Source organism: Sebastes fasciatus, chromosome 16 (assembly GCF_043250625.1).
Source record: "Sebastes fasciatus isolate fSebFas1 chromosome 16, fSebFas1.pri, whole genome shotgun sequence".
In the NCBI taxonomy this organism is placed as follows: Eukaryota; Metazoa; Chordata; class Actinopteri; order Perciformes; family Sebastidae; genus Sebastes; species Sebastes fasciatus.
The window spans coordinates 767,064-792,063 of NC_133810.1; the positions used below are offsets into that span (position 1 = coordinate 767,064).

Below are 25,000 nucleotides of genomic sequence, written 5' to 3' on the forward strand. Positions count from 1 at the left end.
GAGAGAGACAGAGAGAGAGAGAGAGAGACAGAGAGAGAGAGAGAGAGAGACAGAGAGAGACAGAGAGAGAGAGAGAGAGAGAGAGAGAGAGACTACAGCAGAGAGAGAGAGAGGTAGCAGGTAGAGGAGGAAACAGCGCCCCGCTCTGGACACACTGAGACACTGCAACACATAGAGACACATGACTAGATATAGGGAAATATTAACATTATATTCACATTAATAAACAATCAAATTAAAAAAAAATTGTATAATGTGAGTAGTATCCTCATATATATACAGTATATACATAAACATATATATATGTGTGTCTGTTTACATAAATATATATATACATACATATATAAAAATATATATATATATATATATCTGTGTATATTTTTGTGAAAGTGAAAGTTTTATAAAATATAGGTTATTAAATATTAGGTTATTAAATATTTCTCCTGTAAAAACTAAGTATTTCCCTGGATGGTATATTTTATTATGCTTATCATTTTTAAGCATTTGTAATTGTTTTAATTATCTTACCTTTTTTTTTTTTTTTCATCTTAAATTGTTTAAAATGTTGTTACTGTTACTGTTACTGTTTTATCCTCCTTTTTTTACTGGAAAGCCCTTTGTAATACTGTCTTTGAAATGTGTTACATAAATACAGCTAGTAATAGATTAAATAATTCAAATTTAAATGGGTCAAATATCCTTTATGAGTTTATTATATATATGTATATATGTATGTATATATACATATATGTCAATATATATATGTATATATATACACATATATATATGTGTATATATATGTATATATGTATGTATATATACATATATGTCAATATATATATGTATATATATACACATATATATATGTGTATATATGTATATATGTATGTATATATACATATATGTCAATATATATATGTATATATATACGTATATACATATATATATACACATATATATGTGTATATATATGTGTATATATGTATATATATACATATATATACACATATATATGTGAATATATATATGTATATACGTATATATATACACATATATATACATATATATGTATATATATATACACACCTTACCTACAGGGTAAATAGAAAGTCATTGATGTTGAAGCAATATGGTTAAATGAAATACACTCACGATAAAGCACAATAACATAAATAACTGAATGTATCGCAGAGAAAGTACAAGTTCACTATAAATAAAACTAACGACTTGGAATATTAAAGTTGACTTTAACCCGTGACAGAGGAGCTGTCTAATATTATGGGAATATTACGGAAACGTTATTGGAATATTATGGGAACGGTATTGGGATGTTATGGGAATGTTATTGGAATATTACCGGAATGTTATTGGAATATTACCGGAATGTTATTGGAATATTACCGGAAATGTTATTGGAATATTACCGGAAATGTTATTGGAATATGACGGGAACGTTATTGGGATATTACAGGAACGTTATTGGGATATTATGGGAACGTTATTGGGATATTACGGGAACGTTATTGGGATATTACAGGAACGTTATTGGGATATTATGGGAACGTTATTGGGATATTACAGGAACGTTATTGGGATATTACGGGAACGTTATTGGGATATTATGGTAATGTTATTGGAATATTATGGGAACGTTATTGGGATATTACAGGAACGTTATTGGAATATTACTGGAATGTTATTGGAATATTATGGTAATGTTATTGGAATATTATGGGAACGTTATTGGGATATTACAGGAACGTTATTGGGATATTATGGGAACGTTATTGGGATATTACAGGAACGTTATTGGGATATTACGGGAACGTTATTGGGATATTACAGGAACGTTATTGGGATATTATGGGAACGTTATTGGGATATTACGGGAACGTTATTGGGATATTATAGGAATGTTATTGGGATATTACGGGAACGTTATTGGGATATTACAGGAACGTTATTGGGATATTACGGGAACGTTATTGGGATATTACAGGAACGTTATTGGGATATTATGGGAACGTTATTGGGATATTACGGGAACGTTATTGGGATATTACGGGAACGTTATTGGGATATTACAGGAACGTTATTGGGATATTACAGGAACGTTATTGGGATATTACAGGAACGTTATTGGGATATTATGGGAAGGTTATTGGGATATTATAGGAACGTTATTGGGATATTATGGGAACGTTATTGGGATATTATGGGAACGTTATTGGGATATTATAAGAACGCTGTGGTGTTTTCTTTGTTGTTGTGACACCAACCCGCCTGCTGTTCTCCCAGAATCCCCAAATCCTCCATCTGCTTCGAGTCGTCATCTCCAAAAAATGGTGAAATGGGACACCGGGAGGCTCGGCCTTTAACCCCTTCACTGCCTCCCGGACAGACCAGATCCCCCACAACCAGAGACCTGAACCAGAGACCTGAACCAGAGACCTGAACCAGAGACCTGAACCAGAGACCTGATCCAGAGACACAAACAAACAACATTAAACATATTTCATGTCCAGAAAGGCTTTTAGTTTGTGTTTTTCTGTCTCTTTAAGCTGTGAACGGAGACCAGTTTCTACAGGGAAGCTTTAAAGAGACACACTGGTTCAGAGTCTGTTTCCAGTGTTAAACCACACCGTGACCAGCGGTACATTTACTGAATACTATACCTAAGTACAAACTGAACTATGTGTACTTTACTTAAGTACTGAACTTTCTTCTCTACATTTATCTGACATCTCTAGTCACTTTGCCTTTAACCTCTCAGAACACGGGAGCATCTGTTAGAGGTAAATGACTGTTCTTGTGAATGGAGTCTGGTGGCTCTGAAGAGATAGATAATACGGAAGACCACAAGAGTCACGGAAAAAGTAATAAAGCATTTATTTGATTAATAATTAATTGTACAATAAAAATAGACATTAATACATTTGTTTACAAATTAATTAATTATTAATCTATAAATAATTTGACTAAATTACAAAGTATTTCATTATTTTACATTTTAATGGGCAACTGAGTTTACTAATTTAATATACTAGAAGCCCACGTTTAATTAAGAGGAGAGGAGGGAGGAAGAGGAAGAAGAGGAGGAGGGAAGGAGGGAGGAAGAGGAGGAAGGAGGAAGAGTGAGGGAGAGGAGGAGGGAGGAAAAGGAGGAAGAGGAGGAATGAGGAAGAGAGAGGAAGAGGAGAAGGGTTGAGGAGGAAGAGGGAGAGGAAGAAGAGGAGGAAGAAGAGGAAGAGTGAGGGAGAGGAGGAGGGAGGAAAAGGAGGAAGAGGAGGAAGGAGGAAGGAGGAAGAGAGAGGAAGAGGAGGAGGGAGGAAGAGGAGGAGGGAGGAAGAGAGAGGAAGAGGAGGAAGGAGGAAGAGAGAGGAAGAGGAGAAGGGGGAAGAGAGAGGAAGAGGAGGAAGGAGGAAGGAGGAAGAGAGAGGAAGAGGAGGAGGGAGGAAGAGGAGGAGGGAGGAAGAGAGAGGAAGGAGGAAGAGAGAGGAAGAGGAGGAGGAAGAAGAGGAAGAGTGAGGGAGAGGAAGAGAGAGGAAGAGGAGGAAGGAGGAAGAGAGAGGAAGAGGAGAAGGGAGGAAGAGGAGGAGGGAGGAAGAGAGAGGAAGGAGGAAGAGAGAGGAAGAGGAGAAGGGGGAGGAGGAAGAGGAGGAGGGAGGAAGAGAGAGGAAGAGGAGGAAGGAGGAAGAGAGAGGAAGAGGAGAAGGGGGAAGAGAGAGGAAGAGGAGGAAGGAGGAAGGAGGAAGAGAGAGGAAGAGGAGGAGGGAGGAAGAGGAGGAGGGAGGAAGAGAGAGGAAGGAGGAAGAGAGAGGAAGAGGAGAAGGGGGAGGAGGAAGAGGAGGAGGAAGAGGAGGAGGAAGAGGAAGAGTTAGCTCCAGCCCCTCCAGCTCCTTCAGTCGGAGTGAAAGCAGCTTCAGGACTCTTCAGGATTGTTTCACTAACTCTTCTCTAATGTTTCTATAATCAACCCTCCGGAGCTTCTCAGCGGTCATCCGGACACAGCGAGGCCGGCGAGCAGCAGCGAGCTGCGGGGAGACGGACAGAGACATGTCGGAGAGCTCCGGGGCCGCCTGGAGCTGAGAGGAGGTGGGTCAGACTCTCCGAGCTGCTGGTAAACAACCACCGGGACCGGAGAGAGAGCAGGTCTGCTACCGGACCGGAGAGCAGGTCTGCTACCGGAGAGCAGGTCTGCTACCGGAGAGCAGGTCTGCTACCGGAGAGCAGGTCTGCTACCGGAGAGCAGGTCTGCTACCGGAGAGCAGGTCTGCTACCGGAGAGCAGGTCTGCTACCGGACCGGAGAGAGAGCAGGTCTGCTACCGGAGAGCAGGTCTGCTACCGGAGAGAGCTCTGCTACCGGAGAGCAGGTCTGCTACCGGACCGGAGAGAGTTACTCTACTTTAACACAGATTAACTTTACTTTAGACTAACTTTAGAGAAGTTTGTGACCACGACAGTAACCCGTATATACTATACTATACTATACTATACTACTATACTATACTATACTATACTATACTACTATACTATACTATACTATACTATACTATACTACTATACTATACTATACTATACTATACTACTATACTATACTATACTATACTATACTATACTACTATACTATACTATACTATACTATACTATACTACTATACTATACTATACTATACTATACTACTATACTATACTATACTATACTATACTATACTACTATACTATACTATACTATACTATACTATACTATACTATACTACTATACTATACTATACTATACTATACTACTATACTATACTATACTATACTATACTATACTATACTACTATACTATACTATACTATACTATACTATACTATACTACTATACTATACTATACTATACTATACTATACTACTATACTATACTATACTATATATACTACTATACTACTATACTATACTATACTATACTATACTACTATACTATACTATACTATACTATACTATACTACTATACTATACTATACTATATATACTACTATACTACTATACTATACTATACTATACTATATATACTATACTATACTATACTATATATACTATACTATACTATACTATACTATACTATACTATACTATATATACTACTATACTACTATACTATACTATACTATACTATACTACTATACTACTATACTATACTATACTATACTACTATACTACTATACTATACTATACTATACTATACTATACTACTATACTATACTATACTACTATACTATATATACTGAAGCTGTACCTATAGATAGACAGATAGACAGATAGATAATAATAATAATCACATCGGAGGATGTAGAAACAGTGAATATTTATTGCATTCTATTTGCTTTAAAAAAGACTTAATTAGAATTAATTAATTAATTATCATGATTATTGCCTATTAATATTCTGTTACTAATCGATTATATATATATATATATATATATATATATAAATAAAATATACATATTTATATGTAAATAAATATATATATAAATATATATATATTTATGTAAATAATATATAAATATTTATATGTTAATAAATATATATATATATATTTATATATAAAATATATATATATATTATATATATAAATATAAAATATATATATACATAAATTTCTAATTATATATATATGTATTATAAATATATGTATTTATAAATAAATAGATATATAGATATATATATTTATTTATAATATATATATATATTTATATAAATAAAATAAATATATATAATTTAAGTTATAGCACAAACTAAAATGCATCAGTTTGTTGCTTAATTGTCGTTAATTTCTTCTTCATAAATATATATAAGAAGAAATTAACGACAATTAAGCAACAAACTGATGCATTTTAGTTTGTGCTATAACTTAAATTTTATATATATATATACACACACACACATGTATATACATACATACATATATTATTTATATATAATTTAAGTTATAGCACAAACTAAAACGCGTCACTTTGTTGCTTAATTGTCGTTAATTTCTTCCTTAAATCTACTAACTCCTTTATTAACACTGTTATAGTTTAAGGTTTAGTATCCTGGAGTTTTAAGAGTATTTAATAACAGGTTGTATTTAATAACAGTCAATAAAACTGACTTTAATGAGAGGTTGATGCAGGCGTGCTTCAGTAGATGTGTGTTTACAGGTTTACTGGTTTACTGACGGACTATCAGAGACATAAAGAACATACATTTATTTAAAGTTTAGGATGTTGCATAACAACTGTCATCTATGTGCAGCAAGTTAATAAGTTAATTCAAAGTGAAACTAAAGGCTCAGAGGAGGTAAGAGGTTAACAGAAATGTCTTCACAGCTTTATTAGTAACTCGTACTTCTATACTTTTACTCTTACTCTTAAGTCTTTTACTGTTAATGGAGTATTTCTATTTCTTGTTAAAACCAGAGAGGATGGAGGAAGAGAAGGAGACGGCCGAGGAGAAGGAGGAAGAGGAGGAGGAAGAGGAGAAAGACCTTCATCACCATCACATTGCAGCAGCGGCGGCGGCGGCGGCGGCGTCCTCTGTGGACTACCAGGGCCTTCCCATCATGCACTGGGAGGACCTGAGCCAGCGGATAGCTGAGCTGGAGAAACAGGAGCAGGAGAGGAGGTCAAAGGTCAGCTGGTATTTCCTGAGTCTCTGATTGGTTCTGTTCCCCCGAGCAACAAGGTGCTGAATATCTCTCTAAAGACTACATTTCCCATGAGGCTCGGCGTCCTCCTCTGTCTCTGAAGGGTGTTTACGATGAGCTCCGACTGGAACGTTTATTCATTTAAATCACTTATAATCAATGTTCTTATATTAATAATGTGTCTCCTGTAAACCAGAGTGAGAGTTCCTCGTAGCTGTAACAGCTGATGACACGCTCAAGTTTAGAAAACACAGTTCCTGCAGGTTTAAAGAAACATCCAGAACAGAGAGAAGCACGTCTACATCCCTCCATCCGGAGTGTTCAGAGCTCCTTCTCTTGTTTAGTCTCTGGTATCTTTATGGAAGTCAAATCACTGGAGACCTTTAAATGAGCTCGTCCTGTCCCCCTCCGTCCTCCGTCCGTCCCCCGTCCGCCCTCCTCTGTTATTATATCTGTCTCGCTGTGATTACATTCCTTAAAGGATGAGGACATGTTTGTTGTGGCTGTAAAACCTCCCGACTCACTTTATAACTCACTCTGACACTCCGAGAGCTGAGCTGAGCCGAGCTGCATGTCTGTACGTCCTCTGGTGGCGTAACAACGTTGTTAAAGTGCTTCTGTTGCACAATATGATGATTATTAACGACACTATTATATTTACAGACTTTACATTTGCTGGTTTGAGGAAGATCACAATCAGAAAGTTGTTCTAAAAGCGGTTCTAATGATGTTCTACGTGTTCTAATGATGTTCTACGTGTTCTAATGACGGAGTGTCTTCCTGTGTTCCTGCAGAGGGGGACGGGGACGGAGGAGAGTCGGGGGGGAGTGTGGAGAGACGTCTGGGAGGAAGAGGAGGAGGAAGACTTCAGGAGGTGTCGAGTCGCCGTCGTCACGTCACGGTAACCTCACTTCAACTCTTTAATGTTAACTCCAGTGTTCATACATCCACGGTTTCTACTAGTGATGCACCGATACCACTTTATTCAGACCGAGTACAAGTACTTCCATCTGGGTACTCTCCGATACGAGTACCGATACGAGTACCGATACGAGTACTCCTCTGTGCTTAAAGAGCCTCGTTAACAGCCAGCTGGAGGGTGTGAGCGACACACGGCAGGCTGGGGAGTCCCGCATACGAGGCGGTGCGCCGCCACCGGCTCTAGGTCGGCTTGGAAAGGCTCGGGGAGAAGGTGCTTCCCGGGGCCGTGGACAAAGTGTCACCGGGGAGGACTGTCCTCAGTGGGTCCCAACTGTGTCGTCTCAGCCCACGTAAAAGGCTCCAGGGGTCTGCGGCGATGTCGGCAACCCACCTGACCCGTCTTGAAACACGGACCAAGGAGTCTAACGGACGCGTTAGTCAGAGGGTGACAGCTAAACCCCGTGGAGCAATGAAAGTGAGGGCCGGCCGGCTGAGGTTGGATCCCGTCCCAGCGGGGTCAGGCGCACCACCATAAAGTGGTATCGGAGCCATTTTGCGAGTACATGAGCACAGTATCGGACCCGATACCCGACACTGGTATCGGTGCATCTCTAGTTTTTAATCAAGCTAACGGTGCGTTTCATTTGGTCGTCAGCGTCGTCCGTCAGAAACTCACTTCTTATCCAGTTTGAAGCCACTTTTTAACTCTTTATCTGAACCGGATGAAGGATTGTCTCGTTTGATAAATCAGAACCCTCCAGGACGTCCTGCGTCGGAGAAACTCTGATATTTACCGTGAAGCTGCTTTATTCTGTGTTTGTATTGGTTTGTTGTGGAGAGGAGGAGGAGGAGGAGGAGAGCTCTGAGCACCAGGGTTTGGTCTCTTTGCTTCTAGACTCGTTGGTAACTACCTCTCTGGTCTCTGCTGCCGTCGTCCTGTTGGAGCTTCAGGATGTTTATTATCTGTTAACAGGTTTCACAACCACAGAAACCTGCAGCTGTGCTTCATCAACGACAGCGACAGTGAAGACGAGGAGGAAGGAAGCAACAAGAAGGTAAGAGAACCGTCTTATTTCCATAATGTGGTCAGACACGTAGAATAACAGTCTGAGCTCCCGTCGGGGGTGAAAACAGGAACTGTTAGTGGACGTAAACGGTGAGGAGTTACTCCACATGATCACATCACAGCTGCTTTACTGTCTCCATCAATAGTTCAACAAGTCATGTGCCGTCTATCTGCTCTGTGATTGGCTGCTTCTTCTTCTAAACAACAAAACAAAAACACTTAATATATATTTATAATGAATTCAAACCGACGTTTTGGTCACATGAGGTTGGTTACCATGGTTACACGTCTCTCCAACCGGCGAGGAGTCTCTCAGGAAGTGACGACGTGAATTACTGCTCAGATTACAAACTACTGTTTATTCACCCTGAAGTCTGTTGAACGATCTACTGTAGTACACATGTTCAGTATGTAGAGCGGAGTACTGACCTTACGACTCCATCAGGTTTCCATGGGAACGGGGCGCAACGGTTGCCATGCCGCCGGGCTGAAACAGGAAGTGGCCACGGCTCTGAGGACGCTGAGAGACAACCTGCTGGCTGAGCAGAAAGAGAAGCAGGTAAAGAAGAGAGACAACAAGACAGACGTGTTGTTATGAAGGAACGCAGAGACGTAAAGACAGCTGTGTGTGTGTGTGTGTGTGTGTGTGTGTGTTGCAGCGTCTGGTCGGCAGCAGCTGTGTTGCAGAGCGGAAACATCTGGAGCGTTGGGAGCTGCAGGAGCGTTCAGCGCCGCATCTCAGCAGCCTGGGAGCATCACTACAACAGGAAGTACACGGTATGTACACACTACACTACACACTATACTACACACTGTACTACACACTGTACTACACACTATACTACACACTACACTACACACTATACTACACACTGTACTACACACTGTACTACACACTATACTACACACTACACTACACACTATACTACACACTGTACTACACACTATACTACACACTGTACTACACACTATAGTACACACTATAGTACACACTACACTACACACTATAGTACACACTATAGTACACACTATAGTACACACTACACTACACACTATAGTACACACTACACTACACACTATAGTACACACTATAGTACACACTATAGTACACACTGTACTACACACTATACTACACACTACACTACACACTATAGTACACACTACACTACACACTATAGTACACACTATAGTACACACTATAGTACACACTACACTACACACTATACTACACACTATAGTACACACTACACTACACACTATAGTACACACTATAGTACACACTACACTACACACTATACTACACACTATACTACACACTGTACTACACACTGTACTACACACTATACTACACACTATACTACACACTATAGTACACACTATAGTACACACTACACTACACACTATACTACACACTACACTACACACTATAGTACACACTACACTACACACTATAGTACACACTATAGTACACACTGTACTACACACTATACTACACACTACACTACACACTATAGTACACACTACACTACACACTATAGTACACACTATAGTACACACTATAGTACACACTACACTACACACTATACTACACACTATAGTACACACTATAGTACACACTACACTACACACTATAGTACACACTATAGTACACACTACACTACACACTATACTACACACTATACTACACACTGTACTACACACTGTACTACACACTATACTACACACTACACTACACACTATACTACACACTGTACTACACACTGTACTACACACTATACTACACACTACACTACACACTATACTACACACTGTACTACACACTGTACTACACACTATACTACACACTGTACTACACACTATAGTACACACTATAGTACACACTACACTACACACTATAGTACACACTATAGTACACACTATAGTACACACTATAGTACACACTACACTACACACTATAGTACACACTACACTACACACTATAGTACACACTATAGTACACACTATAGTACACACTGTACTACACACTATACTACACACTACACTACACACTATAGTACACACTACACTACACACTATAGTACACACTATAGTACACACTATAGTACACACTACACTACACACTATACTACACACTATAGTACACACTATAGTACACACTACACTACACACTATAGTACACACTATAGTACACACTATAGTACACACTACACTACACACTATACTACACACTATACTACACACTATAGTACACACTACACTACACACTATACTACACACTATAGTACACACTATAGTACACACTACACTACACACTATACTACACACTACACTACACACTATAGTACACACTACACTACACACTATAGTACACACTATAGTACACACTATAGTACACACTACACTACACACTATACTACACACTATAGTACACACTATAGTACACACTACACTACACACTATAGTACACACTATAGTACACACTATAGTACACACTACACTACACACTATACTACACACTATAGTACACACTATAGTACACACTATAGTACACACTACACTACACACTACACTACACACTATACTACACACTATAGTACACACTATAGTACACACTACACTACACACTATAGTACACACTATAGTACACACTATAGTACACACTATAGTACACACTACACTACACACTACACTACACACTATACTACACACTATAGTACACACTACATACTATAGTGTGTAGTATAGCGTGTACTATAATACACGCTATACTACACACTGTACTACACACTATAGTACACACACTCAGGAACACACCCTCTTCTCAGTATCAGACCCTCTGTGGTGTTCAGAGACTCTACTACATTACCCATGAGCCTCTGTGGTGTTCAGAGACTCTACTACATTACCCATGAGCCTCTGTGGTGTTCAGAGACTCTACTACATTACCCATGAGCCTCTGTGGTGTTCAGAGACTCGGAGGAGTTCGGATCAGTTTCTGAGAGCTCAGTTTGGTGGATGGGTCTAAATACTACATTACCCATGAGCCTCTGCTTCATGGAAGGCCCATAACAGATCAAACAGGAGAATATAAAGTCGTCGGTCTCGTTGCTTCTCTTCCAGCTCTGAGCTCCGAGCTGGTGGCCCACCTGTTGGTCCGAGACCAGCTGAGGACGAAGCAGAGGACGAAGCAGGACGCCATGCTGCTGGACGTCCAGGACCTGACCTAACTGAGACCGGGACCGGGACCCCAGACCGGGACCAGGATCGCAGACCGGGACCAGGACCACACAAACCAGTCTCCCTCCCTCCAACACCAACGTGAACATTGGTCCTCTGTGGGACCGGGTCGGGCTGAGCTCGAACAAAGACGGAGACGCGACCGGATGGATAAAACCCAGAAGGTCGTTTGGAAAACTCCTCCAGTCCACAGGAAGTGGGTTCATCAGCAGGTTGATATGAAGGAACAGAACCATCAGTCTGATCTGGGTCTCCATGTTCAGGTCCAGTTTCAGTCCAGTTCTACCTGGAAACTAAAGTCGAGGTCCAGAAGGGAAGAGGATGCACATGTAGTAAACTCTGAGTTATGACTTTCACTTTATTTCACAGATTCAGACGAGCATGTTTTTGATTAACAAGTAGCTGTTGGACCCGAGACGCACGACGTGGCCAAAGGGACGTCACACTCAAATGTGTTCACGAGTACGGACCGTCCGTACGTCTGAACTAGGGATGCACCGATACCACTTTATTCAGACGGAGAACAAGTACTTCCATCTGGGTACTCTCCGATACCGAGTACCGATACGAGTACCGATACGAGTACCGATACGAGTACCGATACGAGTACCGATACGAGTACCGAGTACCGATACGAGTACTCCTCTGTGTCTAAAGAGCCTCGTTAACAGCCAGCTGGAGGGTGTGAGCGACACACGGCAGGCTGGGGAGTCCCGCATACGAGGCGGTGCGCCGCCACCGGCTCTAGGTCGGCTTGGAAAGGCTCGGGGGGGGAAGGTGCTTCCCGGGACCGCGGACAAAGTGTCACCGGGGAGGACTGAGGCGATGTTCGGCAACCCACTCGACCCGTCCTGAAACACGGACCAAGGAGTCTAACGGTTGCGCGAGTCAGAGGGTGCAAGCAAAACCCCGTGGAGCAATGAAAGTGAGGGCCGGCGCGCGGCGGCTGAGGTGGAGCGTGAGCGCGTGTGATAGGACCTGAAAGATGGTGACGAGAAGTTAATGTCACGCTGCAGTAAAGTGGTATCAGAGCTGTTTTGTGAGTACGAGTACATGAGCACAGTATCGGACCCGATACCCGATACTGGTATCGGTATCGGTGCATCCCTAGACCGAACGTAAGGACGGACAACCCGACAGCTGTCGCCGGCACAGAGACATAAAAAGGATCAGTGAACATCAGTTTAGTTTTTAAAGACGGTGGTTTGGTCACAGAATAAATGTTAAAGGACCGTAAAACCCTTTTTCTCACTCGGCCATCATGAACGGCGTTTCCCACCAAGTCGGAGCGGTTCTGTTTGTTTCACAGAAGAGTTTCATCAGAGTTGTTTTTTCGTGGCCGAGAGTTTGTAAAAGGTGACGTCACGTGTTTCTGTGCACCGATCTTTCAGAAATCCTCCAGATGGAACTGGTTCTTCTTTAGTAAAGTCCACATTATTGAGTTACTGAGACAAAAGAAGGATGTTTGTGAGTAAATCCAGATGTTTCTATGCAGATGATATCTTATTTAACTTGTATTGTGTTTATTCCTTCTGCCTGCTATTATAACGAGGGAACGTTACACTCATACAGCACGTGTAGCAGGATGAGATCAACTTCACCTGAGATATAGATGTATTGTGATATGTGGTCTCGTTCCTCCGACGGTCCTCTGAACCCAAGATAAAATAGAACAACTAAAAGAAAACTATAAAATGTAGAGTTTGTTGTATATTTGGTCCATCTGTTTTAAAAGTTTAAAGACTTGTATTTATATGAAACCTTTTATAATAAATGAATATGTGATATTATTTTAACTGGTGTTAACACTTCAGGTACAGTCAGAGATTATATTACTGTTGAATAAATTAAAGGGAATAATCCACTTAATATAAGGAGTATATGTGACGATGAGATATCGCTGCCTTGTTCTGATCTTTATTCTTTAATTTGATGTTTACCAACTAAACAGTGTTTCTGGTTATGAGGTTTTATTCTGACTGCAGTCAAAATGATATTTAGATCATTTCAATGTGTCCTCTGGTGCCTTACGAAGAAGTTCTATTTTAATACTGATGATCTGTGATATGAAGTCTGAATGTCGTATTCATGGAAGGTAAAGTACTTTTTATTCATATATATATAAATAACAAAGACTTGTACGAGTCGTGTTTTATGATCCTGACAAAGATTGTTTTTCATCGTGACTTTAAGATTATTTAGAGATGTATTTTAAAATGTAAATAAAATTAATTACAAATGTATTTGTATAATTCTGAAATATATTTTGATGTTCTATAACAGTTATATTTTGGCGTTTCCTTTATTGTGTCTCTGTTTTGTGTTCGGTGAGCAACTTTTATTTAAATATATTATATAGTACAACTCAAAACAAACGTTACAAAGTGCTTCATATATATAAAATATATATATATACTTATATAATATATATATAATAAGTCAAATGTGGACACGTATAAAGACATAAAGAACATTATTTGATTTAGGAGGTAGGAAATAGACATTTACATTGAGGGGGTTTTGGGGGAATCCATCGGTACCAACCAGGTCAGACTGGTCATGAAGGAGGTTAAATAACGCTCTGAACTGTCATGTCCATGTTCAAAGGGGTCCGTTGACCTCTGTTATTTCTTCCTCAGCAGGTATTTGATGTGTAATAAATGTCAGTAACTCCACGTCGTCTGTATTTATTCATTCCTCTGCTGCCGGCTTCACCTCCATTGTGTCTCCGTGTTTGATCACACTCTGACTCCATCACGTTCAAACACACCGGAGGAGCTTTGTCATGCTGCTCTCTGACTGTGTGTTCTCGGCCACGCCGAGTATTTACCGTATGAATCAGAGCTGATGAAGAAGAGGAGGAAGAGGAGGAAGAGGATGGAGGTAGAGGAGGAGGAGGAGGAGCTGAGGATGGACTCACTTTGCTGTCTAATTAAAGCCTCAGATAAGGAGAGGCAGCGAGAGGAGGAGGAGGTGAGTGATTTATTACCTATATCACAGCTGTTATTGATTAGATATTGATTACAAATAGAATATATGTTCAGATAATCTTGTGTTAGTCCCACAGCGTTCCAGCAGCAGAGGATAGAGTAAAAAACTAGATGTATTAATTAAGTAAACAGTATAATCTTTATGAACTACAGTATTTTTAATGTAATATTTCCTCAGGAACTCAAAACTTTGACTTTTTGGTTTCATATCAGAATCCTTTTGTGTTTAAAAGTGTCCAGAGTTCAGGATTATTTAGTCAAAGCTGATGTTAGTGAGCAGGACATTTAATATCCCTCTGAGACCCACGATCCAGACCGACTCTACCGTCTGTCAGAGGCTGCAGCGGGTTCAGGTTTAAAGCCAGAGTGAAGGTTGAGGTTTCATATGAAACTAAAGAATCTATCGGTACCAGCATGTCAGACTAGACTTCTGAATAACGCTCAATCAGGCTTCATTCTGGCAGGACAAACTGGTATGTCCCATGCAGTATAAACGTGTTATTGTCTCCTATTCTAAAATGGTGTATCTGAATGTTTCTGCATCCTGGGGTCCATAAACGGTGTTGAATTCATAAACTGGGTCTGACTGTAGAGCTGAGACTCTGCTGGATCCAACAAGCCCAACTGGGTTCATCTGTGATGATGTTCAGATGATTTACACCCCTTCTATGTGACATCTACCGTTGACCTGCTATCCCCCCTTATATACCCCCTAAAGAACCCCTATAGACCCCCTAAATACCCCCTGTAACCCCCTAAAGACCCCCTAAAGACCCCCTATAGACCCCCTGGACCCCCTAAATACCCCCTGTAACCCCCTAAAGACCCCCTAAAGACCCCCTATAGACCCCCTGGACCCCCTAAATACCCCCTGTAACCCCCTAAAGACCCCCTGGACCCCCTAAATACCCCCTGTAACCCCCTAAAGACCCCCTATAGACCCCCTAAAGACCCCCTGTAACCCCCTAAAGACCCCCTGGACCCCCTAAATACCCCCTAAAGACCCCCTAAAGACCCCCTGTAACCCCCTAAAGACCAACTGTAACCCCCTTAAGACCAACTGTAACCCATTAAAGACCAACTGTAACCCCCTAAAGACCAACTGTAACCCCCTAAAGACCAACTGTAACCCCCTAAAGAACCCCTATAGACCCCCTAAAGACCCCCTGGACCCCCTAAATACCCCCTAAAGACCCCCTATAGACCTCCTAAAGACCCCCTGTAATCCCCTAAAGACCCCCTATAGACCCCCTAAAGACCCCCTGTAACCCCCTAAAGACCCCCTATAGACCTCCTAAAGACCCCCTGTAATCCCCTAAAGACCCCCTATAGACCCCCTAAAGACCCCCTGTAACCCCCTTAAAGACCAACTGTAACCCCCTTAAGACCAACTGTAACACATTAAAGACCAACTGTAACCCCCTAAAGACCAACTGTAACCCCCTAAAGACCAACTGTTACCCCCTAAAGACCAACTGTAACCCCCTAAAGACCCACTGTAACCCCCTAAAGACCAACTGTAACCCCCTAAAGACCAACTGTAACCCATTAAAGACCAACTGTAACCCCCTAAAGACCAACTGTAACCCCCTAAAGACCAACTGTAACCCCCTAAAGACCAACTGTAACCCCCTAAAGACCCACTGTAACCCCCTAAAGACCAACTGTAACCCCCTAAAGACCAACTGTAACCCCCTAAAGACCCACTGTAACCCCCTAAAAACCCCCTATAGACCCCCTAAAGACCAACTGTAACCCCCTAAAGACCAACTGTAACCCCCTTAAAAAGGCTGTATTGTGGGTCTCAGAGGGTTAAACACAATGACAGCAGAGTTAGCATCGAGCTGATTAGCATCTATGAATGACAGTGAACAATAGAGTGATATAATATATATACTCTATATATAATAGAGTGATATAATATATATACTCTATATATAATAGAGAATATAATATATATACTCTATATATAATAGAGAATATAAAGGAGGTTAATGTGAGGTGTGAAATCTAAATATAAAAGCTGTCGGAGCCTTGAACTCTGTGTTGTAATTAGTTGATCCTCTGTGAGAGCCTATTAAAAGCCCCCAGCTCTCATTGTGAGCGCCTCCTCTTCCTCCTCTTCCTCCTCCTCCTCCTCTTCCTCCTCTTCCTCCTCCTCCTCCTCCTCCTCCTCCTCCTCCTCCTCTGCAGTCCCTGTATTGGGTTTCATTCCTGCAGTTCTGACTGAATGAACGCTGATCAATTATTTACAGAGAAGCTGAAGGTCAGAGGAGAGAAACCCTGAGAGACCCTGAGGCCCCGAAAACACAGACAGCTTCTGATCCACAACGCCACCGAGACCCGAGGACTGAGACCCGAGACCAGAGACCCGAGGACCGAGACCAAGACCCGAGACACGAGACCAGAGAGGACGACCGGACGGCTGACGGTAGGTTCTGATCCAGATCCCATTCAGGTTCTGGCACCTGCTTCTAATCCAGATTGAGTCTTTACTGTTCAAATGCGTCAAACTGGTTTAACTGGACTGATTGTTGAGAGATGAACTACTGAGGTCTGTTGACGTACGGAGAATAGAAGTGAAATCACCTATACCTGATAACAGCTCTAATAAGAGTCTCAGTTTGAGTTCACGGCTTCTCCAGTCGGAGGATCTGCTTCTTCTCTCCGACAGTAAACTGGATATCTTCATGCAGACTGTGGTAACGAGTAACTGTGTTTTATAGATTAAATGATTCATCTAGAAGTCCCATAAACATGATATTATTATTATTGTGTGCTTATGTGGATAATAGGAAATGCAAATAAATGTAGTGAGCACAGATCAGACTCTCGGTTGTTCTCATGATAATAATTTATATATTAAACTAGAGCTGTTTTATCTGTTCTAAATGAACCTTAAAGGAGATCAGTCCAGTATTTAATCCTCTTATCAACATGGGAGTGTATAATATGCTGCTTTATGTAAATGTATGTATATATTAATTATTATAAATCAATGAACAACACAGATCAATGACAGATATTGATCCAGAAACCCTCACAGGTACTGCATTTAGCATAAAACAATATGCTCCAATCAGAACATGGCAAACTGCAGCCCAACAGGCAACAACAGCTGTCAGTGTGTCAGTGTGCTGACTTGACTATGACTTGCCCCAAACTGCATGTGATGATCATAAAGTGGGCATGTCTGTAAAGGGGAGACTCGTGGGTACCCATAGAACCCATTTACATTCACTGATCTGGAGGTCAGAGGTCAAGGGACCCCTTTGGACATGGACATGACAGTTTGGAGCGTTATTTAACCTCTTCATGACCAGCTAGTCTGACATGGTTGGTACCGATGGATTCATCAGGTTCTCTAGTTTACTATGATACCAGGATCAGACTTTTCTTTTGTCTTTGTTTCTTTCTTTCTTTGACATTTTTTGACAATTTCTGACTTTTTTTTAACCTCCTTCATGACCAGCTAGTTTGACCCGGTCGATACCGATGGATTCCCCCTAACCCCCCCCCAATGTAAATGTCTATTTCCTACATCCTAACTCAAATAATGTGTTCTTTATGTCTTTATACGTGTCCACATTTGACTTTGTCCACTTTTTGGAGAGCATAAATATGAATCTGATTCTGAACAGTCTTGTTAGTTTCTACTGTAAAGTTGCATTAATAAGATAAATATATCTTTTACACCATGTAAGAGCCTCAGTTCTGTTCAGGCTTGTTGAATACATGTCAACACAGCCTGCACCAGCTGGGACATTATCTAACAGCGTTGTTACTAAAACACGGGTTTGACTTTAACCCTGAACGGAACGAGACCGCCGACCTGCCGTCCAGAACGGATACATGAATGAATGAGAGGTTTCCGGAAGGCTTCGTTAATGATTGAGGGGCTAATTGAGCGAAACATAGTCTTCATCAGCAAAACGCCGGCGGTACACTGAGAACAAGGTTTTCCAAACTAATGACTGTGTGTTTTCTGTCCTCTCGTTGTCCCACAGAGTCCTGAGACATGGCTCGGTCCGGAGATTAGACGGACGGATAAAGACATCGATCGATCGGAGGAAGGACAAATGAAGGAAACCTCAGCGAGTGAGAAGACCTGAGTCCGGTGGAGGAGATGACGCCGGAGGAACCTGAACCGATCCACAAATAGCCTTCAGAGGTTCATCATGGGATTGAGCCAAATCTCCAACGTCACTCCAGACATCGGTTTGGTGGCGGTGGCGGCGGCGGCGGCAGCGAGCAACCATCCCAACATCTCCGACACCTCGTCCTTCCCTCCGTCATCCTGCAGCATCGACGAATCCTACAAGTACGTCTTCCTGCCCGTCTGCTACTCGCTGACCTTCGTCTTCAGCCTCACCCTCAACTCGGTGGTGCTGCTGCGCTCCTGCCGCCACAACAGCGGCTGCTGCGGCGGCGGCAGCGGTGGTAGCAGTGGCGGCGGGCGCCGCTGGAACACCTCGCTGATCTACATGGTGAACCTGGCCACCACCGACCTGATGTACGGTCTGTCGCTGCCCTTCCTGGTGGCGAGCTACGTGCTGAGGGACAGCTGGGTGTTCGGCGACTTCATGTGCCGCCTCGTCCGCTTCCTGTTCTACTTCAACCTCTACTGCTCCATCTTCTTCCTCACCTGCATCTCCGTGCACAGGTAGGACGCCCCGGAAACACGCCAGAAACACGCCAGAAACACGCCAGCCCACTGGGAAGTAACGCTATCACGGGCGCTCTTAGCTGATAATTCTGATTTAATCATTCGCAATCGTTGTTTCTATGACACCGGTGTTAGTTGCTCACAGACCTGTTTCTGTAGTTTGGAACTTCTTTAAAAACCCTCAACTGAGACTCTCTTTACGTCATCAAGTGTTTAGACTTTTTAAAACTGAATACAGAATGAGATTCATGCGATGGATTTGAACTCACCTCTGGCTGTCCGTCCTCAGGTACCTGGGGATCTGCCATCCGATGAGGACCATCACTCTGGAGAGCAAGCGGGTGGTGAAGGGGACCTGTGCACTAGTGTGGGTGGTGGTCTTCATCCTCACCTGCCCCATCTTCAGGTTCGCCCAGACGGGATACGTCAGGAGAGGAGGTGGCGGCGGCGGCAGTGTTATCGGACCCGGAGGGGCGACGGAAGGCGGGAACAGTACTGGATCTCCGTCGGAGGACGAGGGGGGATACATGAACTGCTGGGACGACGCCATCGATAAGGAGTTTGCCGACTACGTCCCGTACGGAATCGTCCTCCACCTGCTAGGCTTCTTCGTGCCCTTCGTCATCATCGCCTGGTGCTACTCTCAGGTGGTCAGGACGATATTTCAGACGCTGCGCTCCCCTCCCAGCTCCGTAGAGGGCGGCGAGGACGGTCCCGTGGGAGACGGGGCGATAGAGGGAGTCAGAGACCGGGAGAGAACCTCCGTCTCCATTTCCGGATCGCAGTACTCGCACTACATCCGGCGGCGACGGAAATCCATCAAGACCATCGTGACCATCACGCTGCTGTTCGCGCTCTGCTTCCTGCCCTTCCACGTGACCCGGACACTGTTCCTGCTCCTGCGGCGGGGGCAGCTCGGCAGCTGCAACGTCATGAAGACCGTCTCCATCTGCTACAAGGTCACCCGGCCGCTGGCGTCCTGCAACGCCTGGCTCAACGCCCTCCTCTACTTCCTGACGGGGGATAAGGGCGCCCCCTGCTGCTGGCCGGCGGAGCACACCGTCCGCCGGGACCACCGGGGCGGATCCCTCTGGTGGCCGCTGAAAATCCTGAAAAAAGAGGGCGTGGGAGAGGACGACCACGAGGCGGCTGAGAAGATCGAACGGGTGGTGCACATGGAGAACGAGTCCAAGTCTTCACGGGTCATCTTCTAGAAGCTTCTACTGCTCTCTCTTTAGAGAAGACTTCAGACAGTGCAGGATGCACCCAAATCCAGAAGATGAACAGGAAGGTGCTCAGTAGTGCTGGGTATGGTTAATACTAGTGCTCTGCAATACCCGGGTTTCCATACCAGTCAAGTTTCCATCCAAATTTAGGGCAAATTTTAAACAACTTTCCAGATAAATCAGCAAAACAAAATGCAAATAAATGCACGTTACCATCCACTCCTGTTGTGTTAATATTAGTATGATATATATAAACAGATAGTCGGTGCTATTAAACCGCTGCAGAAGAAGAGCTGAGCTCCAGTCGAAGCCCAAACGATGGAAAACAGAATGGAAAGATGACATTTCTCTTGTGCTGTGTCTCAATTTGCGTACTTCTGTAGTTATACTGGCTATACTGAGTGCTTAAGTGCGTTCACACTGAGAAGTACGGCAAGAAGCAGTACACTACGAGTACCAGGATGTTGTCCTCATAACGGGAGTGTGGAACGCTAGACACTTCTCAGCCTCACCGGTTGCCATCCTGGCTGCGTAGCGGAAGGGGCGGGGCACGGTTATCGAGTTATTGGGTTTAACGCATGCTCAGTGGAACTGGAGCTGCGGTCGTGCGTTGCCATTGGCTCAATTTCGGCGAGTGCAGACTATGACGCGATGATGACGCGTGACATCTCTTTTCACCCTCCTTGCGGCGAATGAGGAAGTTGCAGCGGTTGCAATTGAAAAGGACGAAACCCGACCTCTATAGATTGAGGTCATACATGTGGTTGTTTTCATCACTAGGTACCGCTGTACTGTGGTCGGAGAGAAGCTAGTGTTGGGTTCATTCATCCGTCTGAATACTGCCGATACGGCGTGATGTCCGTGGCCGACTATCACCAGCTGATCTACCGAGACGACACTATCCCGACAACATTCACACTCTACGCAAATCAGTACATACCGTAGTGTCCATGGCAGTTTACTACCAGAAGTATCCCGATTGAGACACAGAATCACACAGCAACGTTTTTTTGCGATATTTCAACTTTTTTCAAATTTACAGCAAATTTGAAAATGAAATTTGGATGAAAACGAACTTCATGATCCCAAAACAATACGAACAAGCAGACGTACTTCTGAGTAAAATTATCTTTATTTACATCAGGAACTATTTGATCAAAGAATAATTCAGTAAATATTTAATTTGTGACATTTGATGCCAGATTTCGTTAATTTACAGTTTTGGATATTTGGTTCTTCAGACACATTTCTTTCGATACCAAGAAAGTATTTAATCCCCAGCACTACGGCGGACCGTCTCATATGATGGTACGAGGAATCTCCTCGCTTCCCAGCATTGGACGCTTGATGGGCTGCTAGTAGACACCTGATTGGACGATCACTTTCCCTCCGTGGGCCGCTGCTCCCAGCTCTCAAACCAGAACCAACATGAGGCTTGTTTTCTTCTCTTATAAAATAGTTCACCGAAATGTTTCTGAAAACATTTAATGAGAACGCCCCTTGATTTACATAAAGTAGCCGAGACCTCAACTTTATGCAAATGAGGAGCGGGCGACGTGACGCTCCGTCTCTCGAATCGTGCCGCCACGCTACCATCATGCATTGCACGGCTGCTTACACAGATAATAGGGTGCACCAATACCGATATCAGTATCGGGTATCGGGTCCGATACTGTGCTCATGTACTCGAAAAACGGCTCCGATACCACTTTACAGCAGCGTGACGTTAACCTCTCGTCACCATCTTTCAGGTCCTATCGCACGCGCTCACGCTCCACCTCCCTGACGGTGCGGGGCGAGACGGGCCGGTGGTGATCCTAACCCCGCCGGGCCGGGATCACCACCTCCCGCTTTCATTGCACCACGGTGTTTTGCTGTCACCCTCTGACTCACGCGTGCGTTAGACTCCTTGGTCCGTGTTTCAAGACGTGTCGGGTGGGTTGCCGACATCGCCGCAGACCCCTGGCGCCTTTTACGTGGGCCGAGCCCCGATCTGGAGGCACGACGACGCGGTTGGGGCGCACTGAGGACAGTCCGCCCTGGTGACACTTTGTCCACGGCCCCGGGAAGCACCTTCACCCCAAGCCGACCTAGAGCCGGTGGCGGCGCACCGCCTCGTATGTGGGACTCCCCAGCCTGCCGTGTGTCGCTCACACCCTCCAGCTGGCTGTTAACGAGGCTCTTTAGGCTCAGAGAAGTACTCGTATCGGTACTCGGTATTGGAGAGTACCCAGATGTAAGTACTTGTACTCGGTCTGGATAAAGTGGTATCAGTGCATCACTAGTAGACAATGAATGGGAAGCATGGAAAGGACGGAGTCTTTAAGTATAGTTTGTAAAAAAGAGCAGAAATAAGAAATGTGTGCAGTCTGATAAAAGGATCTTTATTAAAATAAACTGCCCTTAAATCACTAATTCACTAAATAACTCACATGAGGTTGTTTTGTTTTCTTAATCTAGTCATTTAACCCTTTAATTGCTCATTACTCATTATCCCCCGACGCTCTCAGCTTTATTTTATATTTTATAATATGTGACTATACGTGGTTTTGGTTGTTGTCCCAGATTCATACTGCTCTCATTCTCTGCATGTTGTCAAACTGAAGGTGGTGCTGAAATAAAACAAGAATGAAATCTGAGGACATTTTGCCGTCACTTTGTGAAGTCTGTCGTTGCACGTATTGAATCATCTCCTGTAAAGTATGTTCATTTCTTTTGTATATTAACTGTTAAAAAGTAAACTATAAATATGAGTATGTGCTATAAACTGTATAGGATTAGTATTATGGATTTGGGACATGGAAAATTATATTCTTAATCTTTTATATAAAATAAAATAACAACAACGAGTGGTCCGAGAGCCCAAAGTGACGTCTTCAGATGTTTGGTTCAGTCTAAAAGCCAAAGACGTTCAGTTTACTGAGATATAAAACAGAGAAAACGTTTTAGAAGCTCTCTTCAGCGGATAAATAACTTTAATTATTAGCACATTAATCATTTTAGCACTACTTTTTATTTTTTCCTCCAGAAGAAAGAAGGGACATTATGTTTGAGGGCACAAATTGTTATTTTTAATTCATATTTTATTGTTTTAACAGGCTCAGTAGCAGACACATTAAATAAAGGTTAACTTCTGTCCACATCAAATCATTCTGATGTTAACACGCAGCTCTGAGAGCTGACCTTTGACCCCGTGACGTCGGCTCTGACCCGCTCGGTGGAGCGTTAACGGGCTGCTGACTCGGCTGTACATTCTCTCTGGTGTTTAGTAAAGACGGAGCTTCAGTCAATCAGTCCTGGAACAGAATTAATGAGAGTCAATAACGGTGGCCATGTCGCCGTCTGAATGTCTCTGAGAGCAACACGCCGGACGCTCCCGCTTCATGTGTTGTTGTTGTTGTTGTTGTTGTTGTTGTTGTTGTTGTTGTTGTTGTTGTTGTTGTTGTTGTTGTTGTTGTTGTTGTTTTTTTTTTTTTCAGCTCAGGTCAGTCTGTGATGTCAGACCTCTTTTTGTTTTTGGTGTATTTTGACGTGTTGTTAATATCTGGATTAAAGTCTGTAGTTGACTTCAGCTCTCTCTCTCTCTCTCTCTGTGTGTCGTCGGCCTCGTTCATGTTTAACGTGGAGAGAAATGATTAATCACACATCTGCTGCTCAGACTGTTACACTCAAACACTCAAAAGAAACTACACATTTGATTTAACAGCTCTGTGAGGACGATGTGAGGACGATGTGAGGACGACGTGAGGACGACGTGAGGTCGACGTGAGGACGACGTGAGGTCAATGTGAGGACGATGTGAGGACATTGTGAGGACAATGTGAGGACGACGTGAGGACGACGTGAGGACGACGTGAAGACGATGTGAGGACGATGTGAGGACGATGTGAGGACGACGTGAAGACGATGTGAGGACGATGTGAGGACGATGTGAGGACGACGTGAAGACGACGTGAAGACGACGTGAGGACGATCACAGTGCTTGCGGTCCCCATGTTGTCGCCGTAGCCGCGTTATATTTCTGTTGAGATGTGGCGGCAGCTCCGAGCGAAGCCTCCATAGCTACGCAGTAAACCCTCCTGGAGAGTCTGCAGCCTCGCTAGCTGCTCTGTTGAGCTCTAATCAGGCACGGCGGTGCTTTGAGCTGAATGCTGATCAAAACGGTTGAACATGAATGTTTAAGCCTCACCATGCTCACCATCTCAGATTAGCGCGTTAGCATG

General features: G+C 43.0%; 4 protein-coding genes across 9 annotated transcripts in view; 2 read left to right on the top strand and 2 right to left on the bottom strand.

Moving 5' to 3' along the window:
- The window catches only part of LOC141752379 (P2R1A-PPP2R2A-interacting phosphatase regulator 1), a 17,786-nt gene extending 14,889 nt beyond the window's left edge, over positions 1-2,897 (bottom strand). The window contains exon 1 of the mRNA XM_074610255.1: positions 2,280-2,897. The gene's annotated coding sequence lies outside the window, so the exon portion shown is untranslated. The remainder of the gene's footprint in view (positions 1-2,279) is intronic.
- Positions 2,898-3,907: 1,010 nt separating this feature from the next.
- On the top strand, positions 3,908-14,181 carry LOC141752273 (uncharacterized). 2 transcript variants are annotated; one of them, XR_012590197.1, is made up of 8 exons: positions 3,908-4,095; positions 6,445-6,656; positions 7,466-7,572; positions 8,566-8,647; positions 9,104-9,217; positions 9,318-9,435; positions 11,779-12,465; positions 12,515-14,181. XR_012590197.1 is itself a non-coding variant. In XM_074610056.1 (7 exons), the coding sequence occupies exons 2-7, from the start codon at positions 6,450-6,452 to the stop codon at positions 11,883-11,885; spliced, it is 735 nt and encodes a 244-aa protein (XP_074466157.1). In that variant the 5' UTR covers positions 3,908-4,095; positions 6,445-6,449; the 3' UTR covers positions 11,886-14,181. The 2 variants fall into 2 exon arrangements, 1 of the variants encoding a protein (XP_074466157.1); XM_074610056.1 differs by having other exon boundaries at positions 11,779-14,181.
- LOC141752272 (uncharacterized) overlaps positions 9,094-25,000 on the bottom strand; it is a 21,321-nt gene continuing 5,414 nt past the window's right edge. For all 5 annotated transcript variants that reach the window (XM_074610054.1, XM_074610053.1, XM_074610052.1 and 2 more), the window contains one exon: positions 9,094-9,197. The gene's annotated coding sequence lies outside the window, so the exon portion shown is untranslated. The remainder of the gene's footprint in view (positions 9,198-25,000) is intronic.
- On the top strand, positions 19,064-20,808 carry LOC141752271 (P2Y purinoceptor 3). Its single transcript, XM_074610050.1, has 2 exons — positions 19,064-19,548; positions 19,841-20,808. Exons 1-2 carry the CDS (start codon positions 19,064-19,066, stop codon positions 20,763-20,765), a joined length of 1,410 nt encoding a protein of 469 aa, XP_074466151.1. The 3' UTR covers positions 20,766-20,808.